Below are 19,375 nucleotides of genomic sequence, written 5' to 3'. Positions count from 1 at the left end.
GTCAAAGTGATCAGATATGGTCAGATGCCTTCCTTTTGCTGGAAGTTGAATGTGGGAGCATGAATGTGTGCAAAGGAAGAAATGCTTGTTCTGCCTCAATTACAATGTCACTATAATCTCATTTAAGCAGGAATGACATAATGCTTCCTGACTATCTTGCCCCACTGATTGTTGGGTTGTGTAACACCACAAACAATACTGGCTAGATAATGGGTGGCTGTGTCTGGGGTTATGCAAGCGGGCTTGGGTTACATCAACCTGACTGGAGCACATCTCCACTCATGTCTGGTGTGGAGGCCATGTACCATGTCTGGGATATTTTACTTTTGGAAGTTTTAATATTTTATTGGAACTTTAAAAGCATTTTACAGTGAGTAGTTTGTTCATGAGATAATGTCCTCATGTGTAATACACCTTTGTTGGGGATGTAGCAGTGTTAGCTTGGAATGCGAAGGACCCATGTTTATATTGTGAATTGTATTCTTGGTATCCTCTGGGGCGGTGGGGTAGTCTAGTGGTTAAAGTGTTGGCTCGTCACACCGAAGACCTGGGTTCGAATCCCAAAATGGGCACAATGAGTGAAGCCCATTTCTGGTGCCCCACGCCGTGATATTGCTGGAATATTGCTAAAAGCGGCGTAAAACCAAACTCAGTCAGTCAGTCAGTCTTGGTATCCTCTCTAGTGTACATTTTAATGTTGCCAACTTTCTCAATTGAAGTAAACAGCGATGATTTTGAAGCCACACGTTCCTTAATATCTTTGTTAAATGTTTTAAGAATCTGTGCATGTCCTTCCAATCGTTGTGAGATAAGGTCAACCAGCATCCTATGCTGGTCACAAGAGGTGAATAAGATCTTGTGGTAATGTTTAGTGACCTGGTTTATTGTGTCATTATACCAATGGTTGTCCATATCAATCACTAGATTCTTTTGGTCCCAGGGGTTTGAAAATGATTGAAAGGTTAAATAAGTCATAAGTCCGATTTCCAGATCTCTTCAAATGTATGCTTAATGACATTCTTTGACTGATTCCATGGCATGCAATCTTTGTGACTAATCTGTGAATGCTTGAAAGATCTGCACTCAAAATAAGTCATTTGAAATTATTGTCCCGTACACAGATGATTAAGCATAGATCAGGCAAACAGATGATCCACGCCCGTAGGGTATGATTCCGCATGGAGTATCTGTTTGCAATTTTGGACTGATGCTCACTGCTTCTGGAAGCATAATTATCCCCCACCAAGCGTTTAGTGCGAAGTGGGAATATATAGAATAAACTCTGTTTGTCCGTAGGGGCAGTGGGGTAGCCTTGTGATTAAAGCGTTCGCTCGTCACGCTGAAGACCCATTTAAATGTCCTCTGCTATGATAGTGCTGGAATATTGCTAAAAACGGTGTAAAAGTATGCTGGGTGCAGAGAGATTATATGTACAAGCAACCGCCGCCATATAGCTGGAATATTGCTGAGTGCGGCGTAAAACTAAATTCACTCACTCAACCATATGTACAAGCAACTGACAATAAGATACCTAAGGTGGAAACAGTTGATTAAAAGTTAATAATATAAATAGGCATAGATGATGGCATCACTGAAGATTCAAGACATCTTTTGAAGAACAGCAGTACTGTTTCAACCCTTGTGTTATATAATATAATTTCTATTTTATTTGTATCCCTCCTTAATACCATTCAAGAACTTCTAAAACTTGCATCACTTTGTGCTTTCCTGTCACTCTAAGCTAATATTTGTTTGTATGAGTAAAATACTTTTCAATATTTTGTTTAACCCTCCTGACACTTCCATTGCAGGTCAGATGAACCAGACGATGACTGACGCAGACGTGGAGTCAGGTGAGGACAAGCTGCTGGAGGTGTGGCGGACACTCGGGGTCGGACAAGATGGTTACCTCACACTGTCTGAGCTTCGCACTGTCTGCAACTACATCGAGATGGAGATGGATGAAGAGGTGAGTTGTGTTGTTACCAGTTTTGAAAACTTTAACTTTTACGTTGAACCAGTGTACCCATGAACATCAGGGTTAGAATTGGTCTTCAGCTACCCATGCTTGTCATAAGAGGCGACTAACGGGATTGCATGGTCAGGCTCACTGACTTGGTTGACACATGTCATTATATCCCAGTTGTGTAGATCTATGCTCATGCTGTTGATCACTGGATTGTCAGGTCGAGACTCGATTATTTAAAGACCGCCTCCATACAACTGCAATATTTCTGAGTACAGCATTGAACAACAAACAAACGTTGAACCAGTGCGTTTTGTTTCTTTTAATCATTTGCATCATATCCTATAAAAATTCATACTTAATTATTAAAAATATAAAAAATATACTTTTGATTGTATTATGAAAGTTGTTTTGTAATGTCCTTTTTAAAACAGATTTATTTTTTTTAATTTAGGGTAATTATTCTCAAATAATCTAACAATGTATGTTTTTTATTTTGTCATGTTTATATCTCCTCAAATATCTTGCAGTAATGGAAATTTAAGTAAAATTGATTGTCCTAACTGAAATATAACTGATTTAAAATTGAAGGAAAAATAATGAGGGAAATGTTTTCTTCAGGAGGTCTGGAAGCTCTTCAAGAAGCTTGATAATGACAATGATGGCCGAGTCAGCTTTGAAGAACTACTGAAAAGTTTCAGCCAGAGCTCCAGCGCCCGATCACTGACCCCTTCCCCACGGCCATCAAGGAGCATCCAGCAGTCCCAGAGGCCTGTAAGCACTCCCACAATCCGATCTTTGTCCGCTCAGCGGAAACTGCGACTTGGTTCCACTCCTGCCGAGCGGAGTGTTACTCCACTGGTCCTGACAAGCGGGGAAGTGACAGGTCTCTTCACAGCCCTGGACCCATGGCACTCCGGGTATGTGGTATTTCAGTTGTTATCGGAGTCTCAGGATTCTTGTTGATTTACTCTCTAGCTCATTGGATAAAGTGTTTGCATGGTTATTTGGTCAGTGTCATGCAAGAAGACTTTAAAACATGTTACCTGTGCTTACTCTGCCTTGTGCTCAGTGTTTATTATGCAACAACCCCTTTTCACCTCACCTCACCTCAAATCTGTGACGATCTGGGTTCGAATTGATCTTCAGTAACCCATGCTTGTCGTAAGAGGTGACTAACGGGATCGGGTGGTCAGGCTCACTGACTTGGTTGACACATGTCATTATATTCTAATTGCGTAGATCGATGCTCATGCTGCTGATCACTGGATTGTCTGGTCCAGATTCGATTATTTACAGACCGCCGCCATATAGCTGGAATATTGCTAAGTGTGGCGTAAAACTCACCTCACCTCACCTCACCTTCTTGCTTTGAGTACCGACAGGGATCAGGTGTCTGCTCATCTGTCCTGGCTAATTGTATAGATTTGCTCTTGCTTTTGGTCAGTGGTTTGGCCCAAACTCAATACAAACCAGTTTTATAGCTTGAATATTGCTGACTGACATTTTACCAGATCTAATCACTTACATTAATAATTATTTAACTTAGTGGTAATAAGGCCTGTGAATATTAGTCTTCAAAGGTTTACCACTATGTGGGGATTTCAAGTAGATGATTGTTCTAACCATTGCTGGTTGTAAGAGGCGACCAAATGAATAGGGTCATCAGACTCAATGACTTGGTCGATTGCATATCATTGTACCTCAGTGACATGCACCTTTGTTTCTCAATATTAATCACAGGATTGTTTGGTCCAGCCTGCAGGACTCCATCGTATAACAGGAATATTGGTGATCGGGTTGTTAGACAACGAACAAACACATCTAAAATTTGCCCCTTGTTATTCAAGAGTAGAGTAGACACCCTGCACTTTGTGACTGTCTTGTTAGCATGCCAAAATGGGGATCAGCAGCTGCAGTGTCTTCAAAGGATCCATACTATGAGCTGCTGTGTTTCTGTGTACACTGAGTGTGACAAAACTGAGGAAACAAGCTGGCTGCAAGGAACAATGTTCTTGTTCTTGTTGGGGCCGTGGGGTAGTCTAGTGGTTAAAGTGTTCGCTCGTCACACTGAAGACCCGGGTTCAATTTCCCACGGGTACAATGTGTGAAGCCCAGTTCTAGTGTCTCCTGCCATGATATTGTTGCTGGAATATTGCTAAAAGCACCATAAAACCAACTCACTCTTAATCTTGTTAATATGTTGTTGCAGATTTGCCCAACCAGAAGATGTCATAGATCTCTGGGAGAAGCACAACATCATGAATGGAGCAGATATTCTCACGGTATGTTTGTTGTTGCTGCAGCAGATTGTTCTTAAAGATACTGACGTAAATGATAGTCAGCTGTTCTCTTTCGTTATTTATTTGAAAAAATATTTCAAATGTTAATGAATGTGTTTATGTATTTCAAAAATGTTCTTCAGCTGTAAAAAAAACCCATGCATTGTAAATTATGAAATTAATGTGAAATAAATGTGAGTGCCCAACCCAATGTGTTGTGAACTTCCGTGAAATTGATATGACAAAATGACAAGTAAGGCTGAAGGGGTCGTTGTCGACGCAGGTACTACAGATATGTACCCCAGGTATGTTCTGTGTACAGAAACAACGATCCCTTCCATGTAAGCCTCTAAAATGTTTATTGTTTAAAGTTATTATCTTTTGAACTTAAACAAGAAAAGTCAGAAATGTTAGGCTTCATTTCTCTTCTCCTAAATAGATCTTGCAAATGTTATTTTCCTCTTCTACCTTGAACAACTATCTAATATATAGATTTCATATTTCATGTAAGACTACAGGAATGAATTACTAAAGGAGTTGTCTCCCTTTAGTCATAAAGCGAAATCTGTGACTTTGTTATGATACATGCACCTAGGCAGCTGTACTTACAAAAAAAACAAAACATCAATATGTTTCATGTGTTATTTTGATATGACAATATTCTTGCACTTGAATCCCTTGGGTTGAATGTAAAAACTCAAAGCCAGACACTATTCATGAGGCAGGAAATAGTATTGCGTGCAAATAATGATTCTTTGACTGCTGTTTGTTTTCTAGGCCCTTGACTTTGACCATGACACCAAGCTGAATCTCTCTGAGCTGTCGTATGCGTTGGAGCAGGCTTTAGCCAATGAGAATCTGGACAATGTCTCCCATGCTGCACTGGTCTCGTGCCAACAGGAACTGAGACATCTCAGGTCAGCCTTGTCAGCGGGTGTCCTTGATGAATGCATGCTAAGTTACTGATTTGTCTTATTATTCCAGACCCAGTTCCAGGTTATGGGACGTCCTTGGTCATGCAAACTTGTAAGAGGCATTTATAGGACTCTGAGATTGAGTTGTGAATCCCATTTCTGGTGTCCCCACCGTGATATTGCTGGAACAAAAGTAAAACCATGCTCGCTCCCTCCCTCCTCTCTCCTCCCTCCCTCCCTCCTCCTCTCCTCCTCTCCTCCTCACTCACTCACTCACTCACTCACTCACTCACTCACTCACTCACTCACTCACTCACTCACTCACTCAGATCAAGTTAATTACCAGGAGTCAAGTGCAGTTTAGAGCACTGTGTTGGTTAGAGTGTGGCTGTGTCCGTGTCTTTGTGTCATTTTTCACCTCATGTCTTGAAAACTAGAACCTTCATGAAATTGGACATATTTTAACCACTGGTTATTCCAAAGTTTCAAGATGCAACTCTGCACACAGAAGCAGTGTCATTCCCTGGTAGTCCAGTCAGTACTAAAATTACAAAATACTATTCACACAGAGGGTTAGATTTGGTCTTCAGCAAGTAAGAGGCGACTAACAGGATTGGGTGGTGAGGCTCGCTGACTTGGTTGGCACATGTCATCCAAATCACGTTGATCAATGCCCATGCTGTTGATCACTAGATTGTCTGATCCAGACTCGATTATTTACAGACTGCTGCCATATAGCTGGAATATTGCTGAGTGTGGTGTTAAACAACAAACAAACAACAAAACTACTCACACATACTCGCATGTGGTAATTTACAAGTGTACTGAGTGGAGGTTCGGTTCTCTCAAACAGCTCCTGGACAGTGTATTTGTTTTTCATGTTTAATGTTTCTGGCTATGTTCTTGTCAGGTCCTGTGTGGATGCGTTGACGAGTGAACGGGACAAGTTGAAGCTAGATCTGCAGGAGTCGAATGCCCGAGCCGCACTACTGGCCAAGGAGGTTGACGAGAGGCACGCACACATGGAGAAGTCAAATGAGTCCAAGTTGTTGTGAGTTGACATGAACAGAATTCACGTGTTCATTTCTTATCATCCCAACTGGGATACCAGGACCAGCGCCGATTTTAGTTTCTGTCTGGTAATCTTCGATTGAAGAGTGTAACAGGTGCCCCTCAATATATGCTGGTTGTTTCGGGCGACCAAATGGTTTGGGTGGCAGGGTTGAGTGACTCAGGTTTGTAGTGTATTAATGTTGGTGTGGATCATTTGTAATACCAACCCCTGTATTGGTTTTCTGGTCTAGACTTGCTTATTTACAGGTCACTGTTATGTAGCTGGAATACTGCTGATTGCATCCTTATACAACAAACATGATAGCTCAAAAACTAACCTGAAACAATGTTCGAAGAGTGGGCAACGGGTGCAAGAGTTGTATTCAGAGTACATCATTAACAGTTTTTACCACTCCTTATATTTCCAACAAGTTAGACCCATGAATATCACAGGTAGAATTGATCTTCCATGCTTGTCGTAAGAGGCGACTAACGGGATCAGGTGGTCAGGCTCGCTGACTTGGTTGACCCATGTCATCGTATCGATGCTCATGCTGTTGATCACTAGATTTTCTTGTCCAGACCAGATTATTTACAGACTGCTGCCATATAGCTGGAATATTGCGGAGTCCTGCATAAAGCTTAACTCACTCACTCACTCACTCCCTCCAACAAGTTAACTGAACATGTTTGCCATGTGAATATTGGTTAATAAAGCATTTCTGCAAGTTGCTCTGCCCAAATCTGTGTTAAAAAATGTTCCGTTATCAACAGTCACAAGGATTCATAAAAGCCTCGATTGGACAATGTACTTAATGCCATTTCATGATTAATTTCCATGTCAGCTTTGTGCACCTGTCTCTTTATGATATTGACACGTAAACTGTCTGCACTTGCAGTAATTTATGTGAAAATGAGCATCTGTATGCATGAAACAGCTGCCTCTTGATGAAAAGATTAAGTGCCACTGCAACTACTGTGAACCTTTTAACACCGTTCTTCATTAGAATCTCATGGCCGTGCTTGAAGTAAAAGAGGACTGTGATAAGTTCATTGGCCATAGTTTGTCATCTGTTCTCTGTTGTATAGTCACTTGTCCCATATCGGTGTACCTACTAATGTTTTCATTGTGCATAATATATACACAGTTATCTAAGCTTCCAAATCCAAGGCCACTGTCAGACAAATTGAATGTTCAAACTTGGGGGTTTTCTACTTCTTAAGGGACAAAGTATTATATAGGCCTTATTTGGCCCAAAGGTTCTGCTTACTTTAAGCAATTAGCAAAGCAGACACAGCCATGAAAGTTATCAGGTGTTCATAGGAATGGGTAGTTAACAGCAACTCTTAACGTATAAGTAAGATTAAATTCCTTAAGAAACATTTTATAAATATTTGAAGTCTTTCACTCAAACTGATTTTCTTCAGCGATAAAGATGAAGAAAATACAAACATTGTGAAAAGAAAACATTTAAAACGTTTAAAAAGTCATCCTTTTTCACTCTTTTAGCCATTTGTGTGATCTTGCAAGAAGTGTTAACCTTAGAAGAACAAAGACTCTTTCTCCCTCATGTGAACATGTTCTGATCATCATATCATGTTAAGAAAGTGGTCTGTAATGTAACATTTGATATTTCCTTTGGCCAAAAATCTTACCTCCCCCGCTGTTAATATGAAACATTTTGATGTAATAAAACACCTGTTTCCTACAGTGACATAATCTGTGCCATTAAAGACACCTACATGTGAGTACTCGTGGGCTCATGTAGTCACATTTTCAAGTGGGAATATGGGTTCATGTTATGGTCTCAGCTGGAAAAGGATTTTAGATTATTGGCTGGTTTGGGTGCAGTATGGAACCCATTTATCAACTTCCTGGTTTTGTTTTTAACCCTGTGGTGTTTCCTGGTCGGCAGCTGTCCAGTCCCTCATGCTGGACATAAGAGGAAATACGCAAATGAATGGACAAGGTGACATTAATACACTGTGTAACTATATATTGACACTGGTTGTTATTATAGGTTCCCAGTAACCTGTGCTTATCGTACCAACAAAACGGATCAGATGGTCAGATTCATAATATAAGTCGGGGCGGTGGGGTAGCCTAGTGGTTAAAGCGTTGGCTCGTCACGCCGAAGGCCCGGGTTCGATTCCCCACATGGGCACAATGTGTTAAGCCTATTTCTGGTGTCCCCCGCCGTGATATTGCTGGAATATTGCTAAAAGCGGCGTAAAACTCAACTCAGTCAGTCAGTCAGTCATAATATAAGTCACTGGAATGTCTGGTCCTGACTCATACACTTAAAGACTACCATGATATAGCTTTGATATTGCTGAGTACAGTATTAAACAAAAGCAATCAAATCGAAAGATTGATGATGATGATGATGATGTGTGCATGAACTATGTAGCTTTACAAAGTTCATCTGGTGGTCACTGTTGTAAGTTCAACTTTTATTCCAATATTATTTCCCCTTAAATCATCTTTATTCATCTGTAGATTGGTGGTTGGTGTTGCTTGTTTAGATGAATCTGAACATTACCTCTAGGGACCATAGACACATGGGTTTCCCTGTTTGGGTTTTATTTTTTACTACTGTAAAAAATGTTTTCCTTTAGTCGTAACAATGGAGACATTAAACATGACTTTGCTTATTCCACTTTTGTGGATTGTGGGTCTAATACCATTTCTGTTTATTAATAACATTTTCTTTAGTATGCTTTGGGTGAAATTAATGTCTTGTTTGCAGATGTAGCGTAGAGCTTTTAGCTCATCTGGTCTGAATGTCCATGGGAATGGACACTTTTTGTCCTACATTTTTGCCATTAAGCTGAAGCCTTGGGAGGTTGTTTGGCAATGTGATGGCTGTAAATTTGAAAATGTTATGTGTAAAAAAAAAGTAAACATGCATGCGATCAAATTTATAATGTTAATGCATTGTGTTAGGTTGAAGTTGTGTAAGATACTGTAGCAGAAAACAATCAGTAAAGGACACTACTTTAATTTGAGAAAATACTACTCAAGATGAGACAGTCTGAGGCCATTTGCTTGTTGATAAAACATTCCCCTTGGCTTAAACTACTATTTTGCTTAATCCCAGATTAATGAATTAAAGAAAAACTTTCACTAGCTCTTCCATAATTTGACCCGTGCCCACATCTCAAGTTGTCTTCTTGTCCAGAACAATAGAGAAGAAGTATCAGGACCAGATCCGCAGCCTCCAGGGGGCGCTGGAGTCCGAGCGTGAGACCCACTCGGCCCACTCTGCTAAGCTGCGGCAGAACCTGGAGACAGAGATGGAGGGACTGAGACAACAGGAGACCAAACTGAAGGAGAACCTGGCTCTGGCACAGGAGGTATGTTGGGGGATGGGGCATTGGTGTGGCACTGAGACAACAGGAGACCAAACTGAAGGAGAACCTGGTTCTGGCACAGGAAGTGTGTTGGGGGGTGGGGCGTTGGTGTGGCACTGGGACAACAGGAGACCAAACTGAAGGAGAACCTGGTTCTGGCACAGGAAGTGTGTTGGGGGGTGGGGCGTTGGTGTGGCACTGGGACAACAGGAGACCAAACTGAAGGAGAACCTGGTTCTGGCACAGGAAGTGTGTTGGGGGGTGGGGCGTTGGTGTGGCACTGGGACAACACAAATCATTCTGCCTCTGAAGCTGGCTAGCTGTATGTTTTATAGTGGTTATTGCTGTTTACCAACTCAAAAAGGTAGGAAGACTGATTTTGGATGATAAATAAGAATCACATCCTCATGTCTATGGAAATAAGATATATCAGAATTCATCAGCAACAGCTTAAAACTCCCAGCCAAGCATCCAAGTTTTCAGATGTTTCTTCCATGTTAAAATGATGCATCATGACATGATGAGTTCAAAGTGGTGTTAAACCCGGTGCCTTTTTCTCCCAGGAGGTGGACCGTCTGCAGCTAGAGTGTGCCAGGTCATGTGAGAACATTGATGACGTTCACAGACACAACATACGCTTGCAGAAGGAGCTTGGCAATCTCGATGATCTCCGCAGGAAGGTAGGGAAATGTTCTCAGTGATGTCAGAAACAATTAATTTAATCTTAGGCAAACAAAACGTTCACTTTTTGTTACACATAACACAAAAGCCCAGTTTGGAATCACAGCCTGGAATAGGTCCCCAGCAACCTGAGCAGGTTGTAAGAAGTGGCCAAATTGGTATTATCCTGAAAAACATTGACCTTTTCTCACAATATCAATGATGGGATTATCTTATTCAGGTGCAATATACTAGTAGCTGGAATATTTCTGAGTGCTGTGTTAAACAAAGAAACAAATGTGCACTACAAAGTGTCACTTTGCAAACTTGTACATATGACCATGCGATGGAGATGATGTTGTTGCAGCTGACAGAGTACGAGCAGACGCCAGATATGAGTGAGGAGAGACAGCACTATCTCGGCAAAATCAGCTGGCTGGAGCAAATCAACAAGGTACTGTCTTGTTATACAACCAGAGCCACATTCCATGTTGTGTTACACCTTGGTTAAGAATCCTGCAGTTACTTGGTAAGTCCATACCATGTGACAGAACAATACATTTGTGACTGACTTGTCATTTGATGAATATTGACATGTCAGCTAGAAAACAAGATGGTGTTTACAAGATTTGGTTAGTGTAAAGACTTCATAGACTTACAAGACCCGTGAAGATCCGGGTTAGAATTGATCTTCATTACCCATGCTAGTTGTAAGAGGCGACTAACAGGATCGGGTTGTCAGGCTCACTGGCTTGGTTGACACATGTCATTGTATATCCATTGCGTAGATCGATGCTCATGCTGTTGATCATTGGATTGTCTGCTCCAGACCCGATTATTTACAGACTGCCGCCATATAGTTGGAATATTGCTAAGTGCAGCGTAAAACTTAACTCACTCACTCACGAGACTACTCATGCTTGTCTCATAATGATGATACATGGGCAACATAGGTTTCCAGCACTCTGCATTTTTCACAATGATGATTCTTCATCTAGAACAGGTTTCCAGTACAGTGTGCTTTACTCACAATGATACTGTATCTGTAGAACAGGCTAGCAATTCTCGAAACGTTCTTAGCCTTACGAACTTCTTAAGCCCATTCTTAACACATTGGCTACGATCAAAGTTAAGAATTCTTAGGGCTACGAACGTTTCGAGAATAAGGGCCCAGGTTCTCAGTACTATGTGCTTGCAGATAATTATGATGCTTTTGTAAAGCAGGCTCAGGTTTCCACCACCCAGTTTGCTCAGTCTATAAGCCATCATAGCATCTAAGACTCTACAAATTCTTGCACAAAATGTTAGTTGACACCGCATTCTATTTCAGGATCTGAAAGATAAAGTGGATGAACTAACAGCAGAACTAGAGAATCTCAAACAGCAGTTGGCCTCGTGTACACGCAAACTGCGGGGCAGCTCCAGCTCTCAGTCCAAGATTCCCATCCGAGAGGGCAGCCAGCTGACAGACCCCACCAGGAGGAAGTCATCCCTGGCATCCATGTCCTCCACAGGTAGGATATATTTGCAATACTACCGGTGTAGCAGGCCATTTCTTCTCCGGTCTAAACTTTCCCCATGGAGAATCTGGCCAAGGCCAAACTTTCCCCGGGAAAGTTTGGTCCTAGGATATTCTTTCCCCGGTTGAAGTCAGGGCTAGGCTAAAGTTCTCATCTCTCCTCCTCCCTTTCCGCCTGGCCTAAGTTTCCCTCCTGTTTAAACTAGGATATTTTGTTCTGTTTTCTATGAAAAGGGGGGAGATTCTGGCCTAGCTAGGCTACCTCTTCCCAACCCTTGCTCTTATATCAAAAGGGGAGAACCAAGTTATTACAAACATCAAACCGACAGTAGTTTTGACTTAAATTGTGGTACACAGTTTTGCCAAAGAGTCCATTCTTGCCTCTGACTTGGGTGTAGTGATTTGAATGCATACATGTTTGAACGGCAAATCTCTAAATCCATCCTGCTCCTGCCGCCATTCCTATGAAGACACATTGCATTAGGTCTTCATCTGTCCAAATCATGTCACCATAAGATGTAAACATTCAATCGCACATTTGATGGGTTAATAAGATGTAATATACACAGGTTGCTTGCTCTCTTATCATGCTGTTTATTATCTAATATTTGTTGTATTTATGTATACCTGTAAATGTAATGGAACATTATTCACATAAGCTTGTTTACTAATCCATAATCACTTTTGGTGAATGAAATATGTTTCAGATATCCATGGGCCAAGTTTACCCCTTATCAAACCTTGTCTTTTGAATTTAGAATAAGGCACTATAGTGGAATGATAGATGATACAGCATTTGATACAGATATTGTGTTGTGTTGTTGTGTTGATGTTTACGTCTGCTTCCAACTGTTAAGTTGATGTCGCCAACGTGGATGCCATATTTAAAGCCATGAGTGAGGGAATAAAATTTTGAATGGACATGGACATCCAAGTAAAAAATGGGTGTTTAGTTAAAGTTTCGAATATAGTAATGATTTTGAGATAAGCCAATTTGGAATAAGTGGGGATAAGTAAATTATTGAAATATAAAAATATGTATATGATAATTTAAAACAATAGTAATGATATACCCCGGTAATATATAATAAAGTAAGATAAATTTGGTAATATTAAATTATTTTTAATAATTTGGAATTAGGGAATTGTGTTGGGTCAAACATGATTTGACAAAACAAAATGTGAACCATGTACATGTTATATATGAAGATGAAGATGACCAGTAAATTGTTAATGGAAATTGAAATCAACCTGAATATCTTATCAATATGTTCACGTGAATAGCTATGTCTTGTTTTCGTTTCTGACTTTTTCAAGACGAACATAAACATGAAAACAAGGGTGGAAAAGAAGTAGCCTTTAAAGTTGATTCAGGGGTGGGGAAAGCTTGGCCTAGGACAAACCTTCCCAAGGTAAGATTAAGCCTAGGGTTTGTTTGTCCTAGACCAAAATTTCCTCGGGGAAAGTTTGTCTCTAGGCCTAAGTTTCCCTGGGGAAGGTTTGGCCAGGGGGAAAGTCTGGCCTGTTACACCGATACAAAATTCAACTTGATAAATCGACCAATTAATATTTTGATACAGTGTTATTGCATGCTCAATTTTTTGGGATTATTTCTTTTGGAGGAGGCGGTGGGGTAGCCTAATGGTTAAAGTGTCGCTCATCATGCCTAAGACCCAGGTTTGAATCCCCAATGTGTGAAGCCCATTTCTGGTGTCCCCCATTGTGATATTGCTGGAATATTGCTGAAAGCGGTGTAAAACTAAATTCACTCGCTCACTCTTTTAGGGGAAGCAAATGCTTTCCGTCGGCTTCAACATGTGGGAAAGAACAGACATAGTCAAAATGTAACTGTACATTTAGAGATAAAAGATTTGTGGACCAGTTATTTCCCAAAATGAAAAGTCATTATCTGCCACAGCAAGCATTTATAGCTTTCAGTTTTCACATGCTAATTCAATAAAATGGTGTGTTTTTTCTTCTATTTTTCTATCACCATATTTGTTTTCTTGGGTATGGATAAGATATGTTATTGAAATCATATAATATATTTTGCTGTACAGTATGCCGATGTGAAGTTTATCTAGTTTGATGCATGGTAAAAACATGTGGGGTAAGCCTACTGTACAATATGGTGTTGTGTTTAACATCATGGTGCCCAAGGACCTAAAATATCAATCTATGGTGTGTAACTGTTATTGTGTTGCAGGCTATAAAGGTTGCTGAATGTCTCACTGATTCTTTATATTCTTTCTGTTTCAGAAGCAGAGGTGGAAGATCTGGACAATTCAAAGACAAAAGTAAGAAGATCAAAACTAGCTAAAAGAAAACCACCTGGAAGGTCCTCATTAGAAGATGATAGTGAGTGTTATGTTGTGTTGTGCACTCTAAGATGAATGGGGATGCAAGGGAAGCAGTTGAGGGGGCACTAATTTCAACATGGAGACCTTTTCATTATGAAAATGAGCTAAAGATTGTCAGTAACTAGGGCTCCAAACAAGGCACCATGGGCATTTGCAGCTGGATGGTCATGTGGGTTCTGTGATATCTGCCCAACTTAGTACTCGTTTTGAATCCCTGACCGTTGGCTTGTCAGTATGATTGACCAGTGATATTAAATTGGTGATTATAACAGGGTTCTGTCATTTTAGATTATCAGAATTATGCTCTTTATCACAGTTTCACATTCCGATATCAGGCCTACCAAAGAAAACTTTCCCACTGTGCAGAAAAACGCAGAAAAGCCCACATTAATCGTGGAAATAGCAACGTAAACATAATACCTCGCTACTGAAACAGTACAAACGGCAACGAAAAACTATGAAACTGCAACATTTTAATATCAGCGAACTTTGACCTCTACTGCGCATGCGCATTACGATCCACGCTTCGTTCCAATTTCCGAGCAACCGTGAATCGCCTCGCGTAAAAAAGTATTAAATATGTCGAAATAAGTGCTGTCAATCATTTCATACGAATGGAAAGTAAACTAAACAAGTGTGCACACAAGTATCATGATAATAAATGACAAATAATAAAACAGAAATACTTAGAAAGGGAATGTAACTTTTGCCCAACTGGAAAATGTCAACATGCGGTCGAGACTTCCTCTTCCATGTGCGCACGGCAAAATCAAAGTTGCAGGCTCTTCGTTTTTTTATGCAGTTTTAGCGATTTAAAGATGCCGTTTTTACTGTTTCAGTTGTGAGGTATTATGTTTATGTTGCTATTTCCACGATTAATGTGGGCTTTTCTGAGTTTTTCTGCACAGTGGCAAAGTTTTCTTTGGTAGGCCTGGATATGTTCGGTTTTATTCAAGTTATTCGGTTTAAGATTACTTCCTTGCCAGTGATTTAAGGTTAGTGGCAAGTCTCAAATGCTAAAGATGCTTGTCAGGTAACTGTCACAGGTTTTGAGTTGTATTTGAGAGCTTCAAACCAAAAGAGTTGTACTTTTTGAGTTAGTTTGTCTGATTTAAGGAATGGTGTGGGTCTTTTACATCTACTGCAAACGTTGGAGTTCTCCTCATATAAATGATGCTGCAATTCATTGTGCAGAACTATGTCTCTGACATGTGCTTAGAGGATTCATGGGCTACTTATGTGAACATCTAATATCTGCACCAATTTGATATCTTCCTGTCCATGTTAAGCTGACAATGTTGTTTATCTAAAACACTGTTCAAGGTGGGAGGCGGTGGGGTAGCCTAGTGGTTTAAGCGTTCACTCATCATACTGAAGACCTGGGTTCGAATCCCCAAATTGGTACAATATGTGAAGCCCAATTTGGGTGTACTCTGCGGTGATATTACTGGAATATTGCTAAAAGTGGCATAAAACCAAACTCACACAGTCACTGACTGTTCAAAGTGGTGTTTCATCAAGTTCATTCACTCTGAATGTTGGCCCACAATGTTTGGTTTGCAGGTGGCAGTGAGCACAGCCTGTCCAATTCCCAGAAGCTGGACCTGCTGGAGAAGGACCACCAGCAAATTGAGCACTCCTTCAGGCTGGAGGTGGCCCAGCTGGAGGACAGCCACCAGGCTGAGAAGGAAAGAATCATGGCCAATTTTGAGAAAGAAAAGGTCAGCTTTCAATCAATTCAAATAAGTAAATAATCTTAATCTTTAATTCAGAAGCATTCTTTCTGTTTATGTTGAGGGAAAAGTGCTCACTGAGAGAATTATTCTGAGCAAATATTCAGTATAGTGTGGCAATGCCTGTATGAACTATGGGTCGATATAGGTTTATATACCCAAATCTTGAGATTGCATCAATTATGGCAAGGCTACAACAAAATGGCTGTCCATAAGGACTGTTTAGAGTTAAATGCATGGACAACTCTGACCTATAACCTGGTTTATTTAGAACTGTGCCCTTAGTGTTGATCTTTACTTACACTTTTGGTCAGTTTCATCTTTGCTAACCTTTGTGGGCATCAGTGCAACAGACTATTCAATGCCATCCTTTCCCCTTTGAGGGGCCGTAGGGTATTTTAGTGGTTAAAGTGTCTGCTTGTCATGCTGGAGACACAGGTTCGATTCCCCACATGGGTGCATTGTGTGAAGCCCAATTCGTGTGTCCCCAGCCCTCATATTGCTGGTATATTGCGAAAAGCAGCTTAAAACCATACTCACTCACTCCCTCAAATCCACCTTTTGTAGGAGAAGCTGAGGGCAGAGTTTGAGCGGAGTCAACAGGAGCAGCTAGCAGAGCAGCAGAAGGAGCTACTGAATGTCTTCACCTTGGAGAAACAGGACCTTCTCCAGAAGTATGAGTCCAAGAAGAACCTGCTGAACCAGGAACATGACCAGGAGAAGGAGGAACTGCTCAACAGGTGGGTGAACATTCATGCCGTGATGTGGCTGTATTGGCTGAAATGATGCTGAATAGAGGATCATAACAAGTGGTTATTAATATGGGAATTATCAACCAAGTCTAGGTTAATCAGTGTCTGCCAAGTCTTTAGCAAGGCTGATATTTCCATATTGAAAAACACAAGTGATGAGTTCTATTTATCATTTTTCCATTGCTGTTTCCCTTTAATAACTTTAATAACGGTAACAACAACAATTCTGTGTCATTTCTATCTCTAGTACAATGTCACTGATAGTTAGCTTTCAAATGAAATAACGCTCTCACTTGCAAAAAGGTCCCACTAATTTGTGTATCTAATTTGCATACTAACGTCATTAGGGTATGACGTAGAAGTTTTATGGCATAAACTAATGTCATGGGTAGATGATTTAGTTAAATATAAAATAGCATTGAACCTTCAGAATATGTAAAAAATAGATGTAAAGTCCATGTCAAATTATAAATGATTTTTAACCTGATGAAATATGTTTCTTAAACATTTTATAACCTTAACCTTAATGTGTTAATACCACATCTCTATGTTAATTATTGTAGGTTAAAGGAAGAGTATGAAAAGGACCTTGAGTTACGTCTTGGTAAAATCAAAGATAATTATGACAAGGAGATATCGAGATTGGAAGAAAATCGTGGAATAGATCGCACTGGTATTCGTGACCTTGAGAAGATGTGTACTGACCTTGAAATGCGACTGAAGACTGAACGTGATGAGGCTGAGGCTCTGAGGGAGAAGGACTACGAGAAGCATGAGGAGGAGAAGGAACAAATGAGAAAGGCTCAGGTTCGGGACCGGGAGAAGCTTACCCACCGGTGAGGCCATAGATGCAACCATACATGGGTTGCAATAACATACAGATTGTAACATGCAAGGTGTGATGCAATATCCAGTTTTTTACACCATTCTGGGAAAATTTTAGATCTATATTGAATGTTTGCATTTAATGTTTTGACATTTGCTTGAGCAACATTTGGTAGGTGTTTCTGATTACAAGCTTGTAAATTATAAAACAAAGAATTATTATTTTTCCTTATCCTGACTCATGATCTTTTGCTTATCTTCCTTTCCCCTTCGAATGGTAGTGGAACACTTGAATCCCTTGAAGTTCCCGAAGCGGACGTATAAATACACTCACCCACGAGTTACCTCCCTTTGCCCTTTCCCGCGCAAACCAGTCATGTGACCTTCCTTACTTGTCACTCTCTCCCTTTTCGCCCAAGCGGATGGTTGGGCGAGCACTGGAGTCCCGTATACGGCATCACATACTTTTTATTTAGGCCTATTCTTCAAAATTACGCTGTATATGGATTTGGCTATAACTACTATGTAGTATTTGTACAATTTTGTAAAAATTTATTTACTTTGAGTCGTAAATTCATCGTCATGTAACATTGTTTACATTTCATGAAATCCTGCATTGTTTGCAGGCACAGGTTATCCGTGGCTGATCCTCACCCCCAATGTCCTTCGTGAATAAATCCATGTTTTTCCAGTTTGCGCTGTAGTTATTGTATTGATTTATCAAATCTTCAGTTAATCAATATTTGTCTTGTATCTATAGACGTGCATGGATCCGGTGAGAAAGTCACGATTGATAAAAACTGCAGATCAGCCTTCAAACCGTATATTGCATACAGGGGCAGTCTGCTGGTAAGGGGGCCAGGAAGAGATCGTCTACATCTCAGTCGACTCCGTCTGAGACTAAGAAAAAGACGTCATCTTCTTCTACAACGCAGAAGAAGTCAGCTGTTACCAGACGGAGGGCTAATCTACGTGAGCTAGTTCATCTACGCACCAGGAATCCTTCAACGAAGAGATTGTACCTCCTCACGTACTAGACGTTTTTTGACGGACCCCCTTTACTTCTACCTGAAGTATCTATGAGATCAACGACTCTGTCGACCTCTACTACTACGAGATCATCCTCCACTACAGTCACAGCAGGAAGCTGTTGCCGTACTACCTCTTACTTCTCGTAGTGAAGTTGAGGCACATAACTCATCAGCGTTCGTGAACGCTTCATCTACACCGCAGCAGCGTCAACCTATGCAGAACTTCGATGATGTCCATGATGGAACGTAGATTCCAGAAGGAATCAAAGGCTAAGAAAAGTCTCATCTACCGAAACCGTGCACAAACCTAAGGATAGGTGCGAACCCACGGGCCTGCGCGAATCTACTCCTCTTGGATCTACACCTCAAGGCTACGTTGGAGAACGGTCTCCACAGTCAGACGGCTCTGTCATCTTGGAGGATGATAGAGATGGCTTACCTACTCTATCTACGTCTGCGAACCCTCAACGTTCGAGAACATCGAAGGATCCTGCTCCTACACCTAGCCTCTCTGGGTCGAGATCTCATATGTTGCACAGACGTTCGCAAAGCTAATCACCTCAAGCCAGAGGTTCGCGAAACGTTCGCGAAGAGAGAGCTCACCTCACAAAGGTTCGCGAAGCGTCGCGAAGCGATGTGTCCACAGATAGAGGTTCGCGGACAGAACACTCTCAAGATAGACGATCGCATAGGGAGGAATCTTCAGATAGAGGTTTGCGAAACAAGGCTGAAGGTTCGAGAAGGGAAACAGGTTCGCAGATGGATGAACTGTTGAGACCTAGCTCTACTAATCTGGAGACTTCGGACTTGCAACCGGACTTCGTCTTCCCAGACTCATAAGTTACAGCATGGATTGCTAACGCACAGCTTGAGAAAGCTACAGACATCTACATGGTTCAAGAACTCCAGATCTACAGGCAGATAAC

General features: G+C 40.9%; 1 protein-coding gene and 1 long non-coding RNA gene across 4 annotated transcripts in view; one reads left to right on the top strand and one right to left on the bottom strand.

Annotated features, from left to right (window-relative positions):
• Positions 1-19,375, top strand: part of LOC124267071 (ninein-like) — a 101,918-nt gene that overhangs the window by 58,505 nt on the left and 24,038 nt on the right. For 2 of the 3 annotated variants that reach the window (XM_046701901.1, XM_046701902.1), the window contains 14 exons: positions 1,812-1,969; positions 2,588-2,886; positions 4,179-4,251; positions 5,026-5,165; positions 6,073-6,213; positions 7,928-7,960; positions 9,398-9,572; positions 10,133-10,249; positions 10,597-10,683; positions 11,560-11,743; positions 14,008-14,106; positions 15,672-15,829; positions 16,409-16,581; positions 17,157-17,429. In XM_046701901.1, the coding sequence (XP_046557857.1) occupies positions 1,817-1,969; positions 2,588-2,886; positions 4,179-4,251; positions 5,026-5,165; positions 6,073-6,213; positions 7,928-7,960; positions 9,398-9,572; positions 10,133-10,249; positions 10,597-10,683; positions 11,560-11,743; positions 14,008-14,106; positions 15,672-15,829; positions 16,409-16,581; positions 17,157-17,429 (2,105 nt within the window). In that variant the 5' untranslated portion in view covers positions 1,812-1,816. The remainder of the gene's footprint in view (positions 1-1,811; positions 1,970-2,587; positions 2,887-4,178; positions 4,252-5,025; positions 5,166-6,072; positions 6,214-7,927; positions 7,961-9,397; positions 9,573-10,132; positions 10,250-10,596; positions 10,684-11,559; positions 11,744-14,007; positions 14,107-15,671; positions 15,830-16,408; positions 16,582-17,156; positions 17,430-19,375) is intronic. The other variant, XM_046701903.1, reaches the window with a different exon arrangement.
• Positions 580-13,367, bottom strand: LOC124267073. Its single transcript, XR_006895945.1, has 3 exons — positions 13,078-13,367; positions 3,091-3,093; positions 580-591 (listed from the first exon to the last, which is right to left on the bottom strand). It is a non-coding gene; the product is annotated as an uncharacterized LOC124267073 (long non-coding RNA).

The sequence above is a fragment of the Haliotis rubra genome, unplaced genomic scaffold (genome assembly GCF_003918875.1).
Source record: "Haliotis rubra isolate DU_JTF1 unplaced genomic scaffold, ASM391887v1 Scf13, whole genome shotgun sequence".
Taxonomy (NCBI): domain Eukaryota; kingdom Metazoa; phylum Mollusca; class Gastropoda; order Lepetellida; family Haliotidae; genus Haliotis; species Haliotis rubra.
The sequence above is the reverse complement of the archived record's forward strand: the minus strand, read 5'-3'. Positions and strand labels throughout refer to the sequence as shown.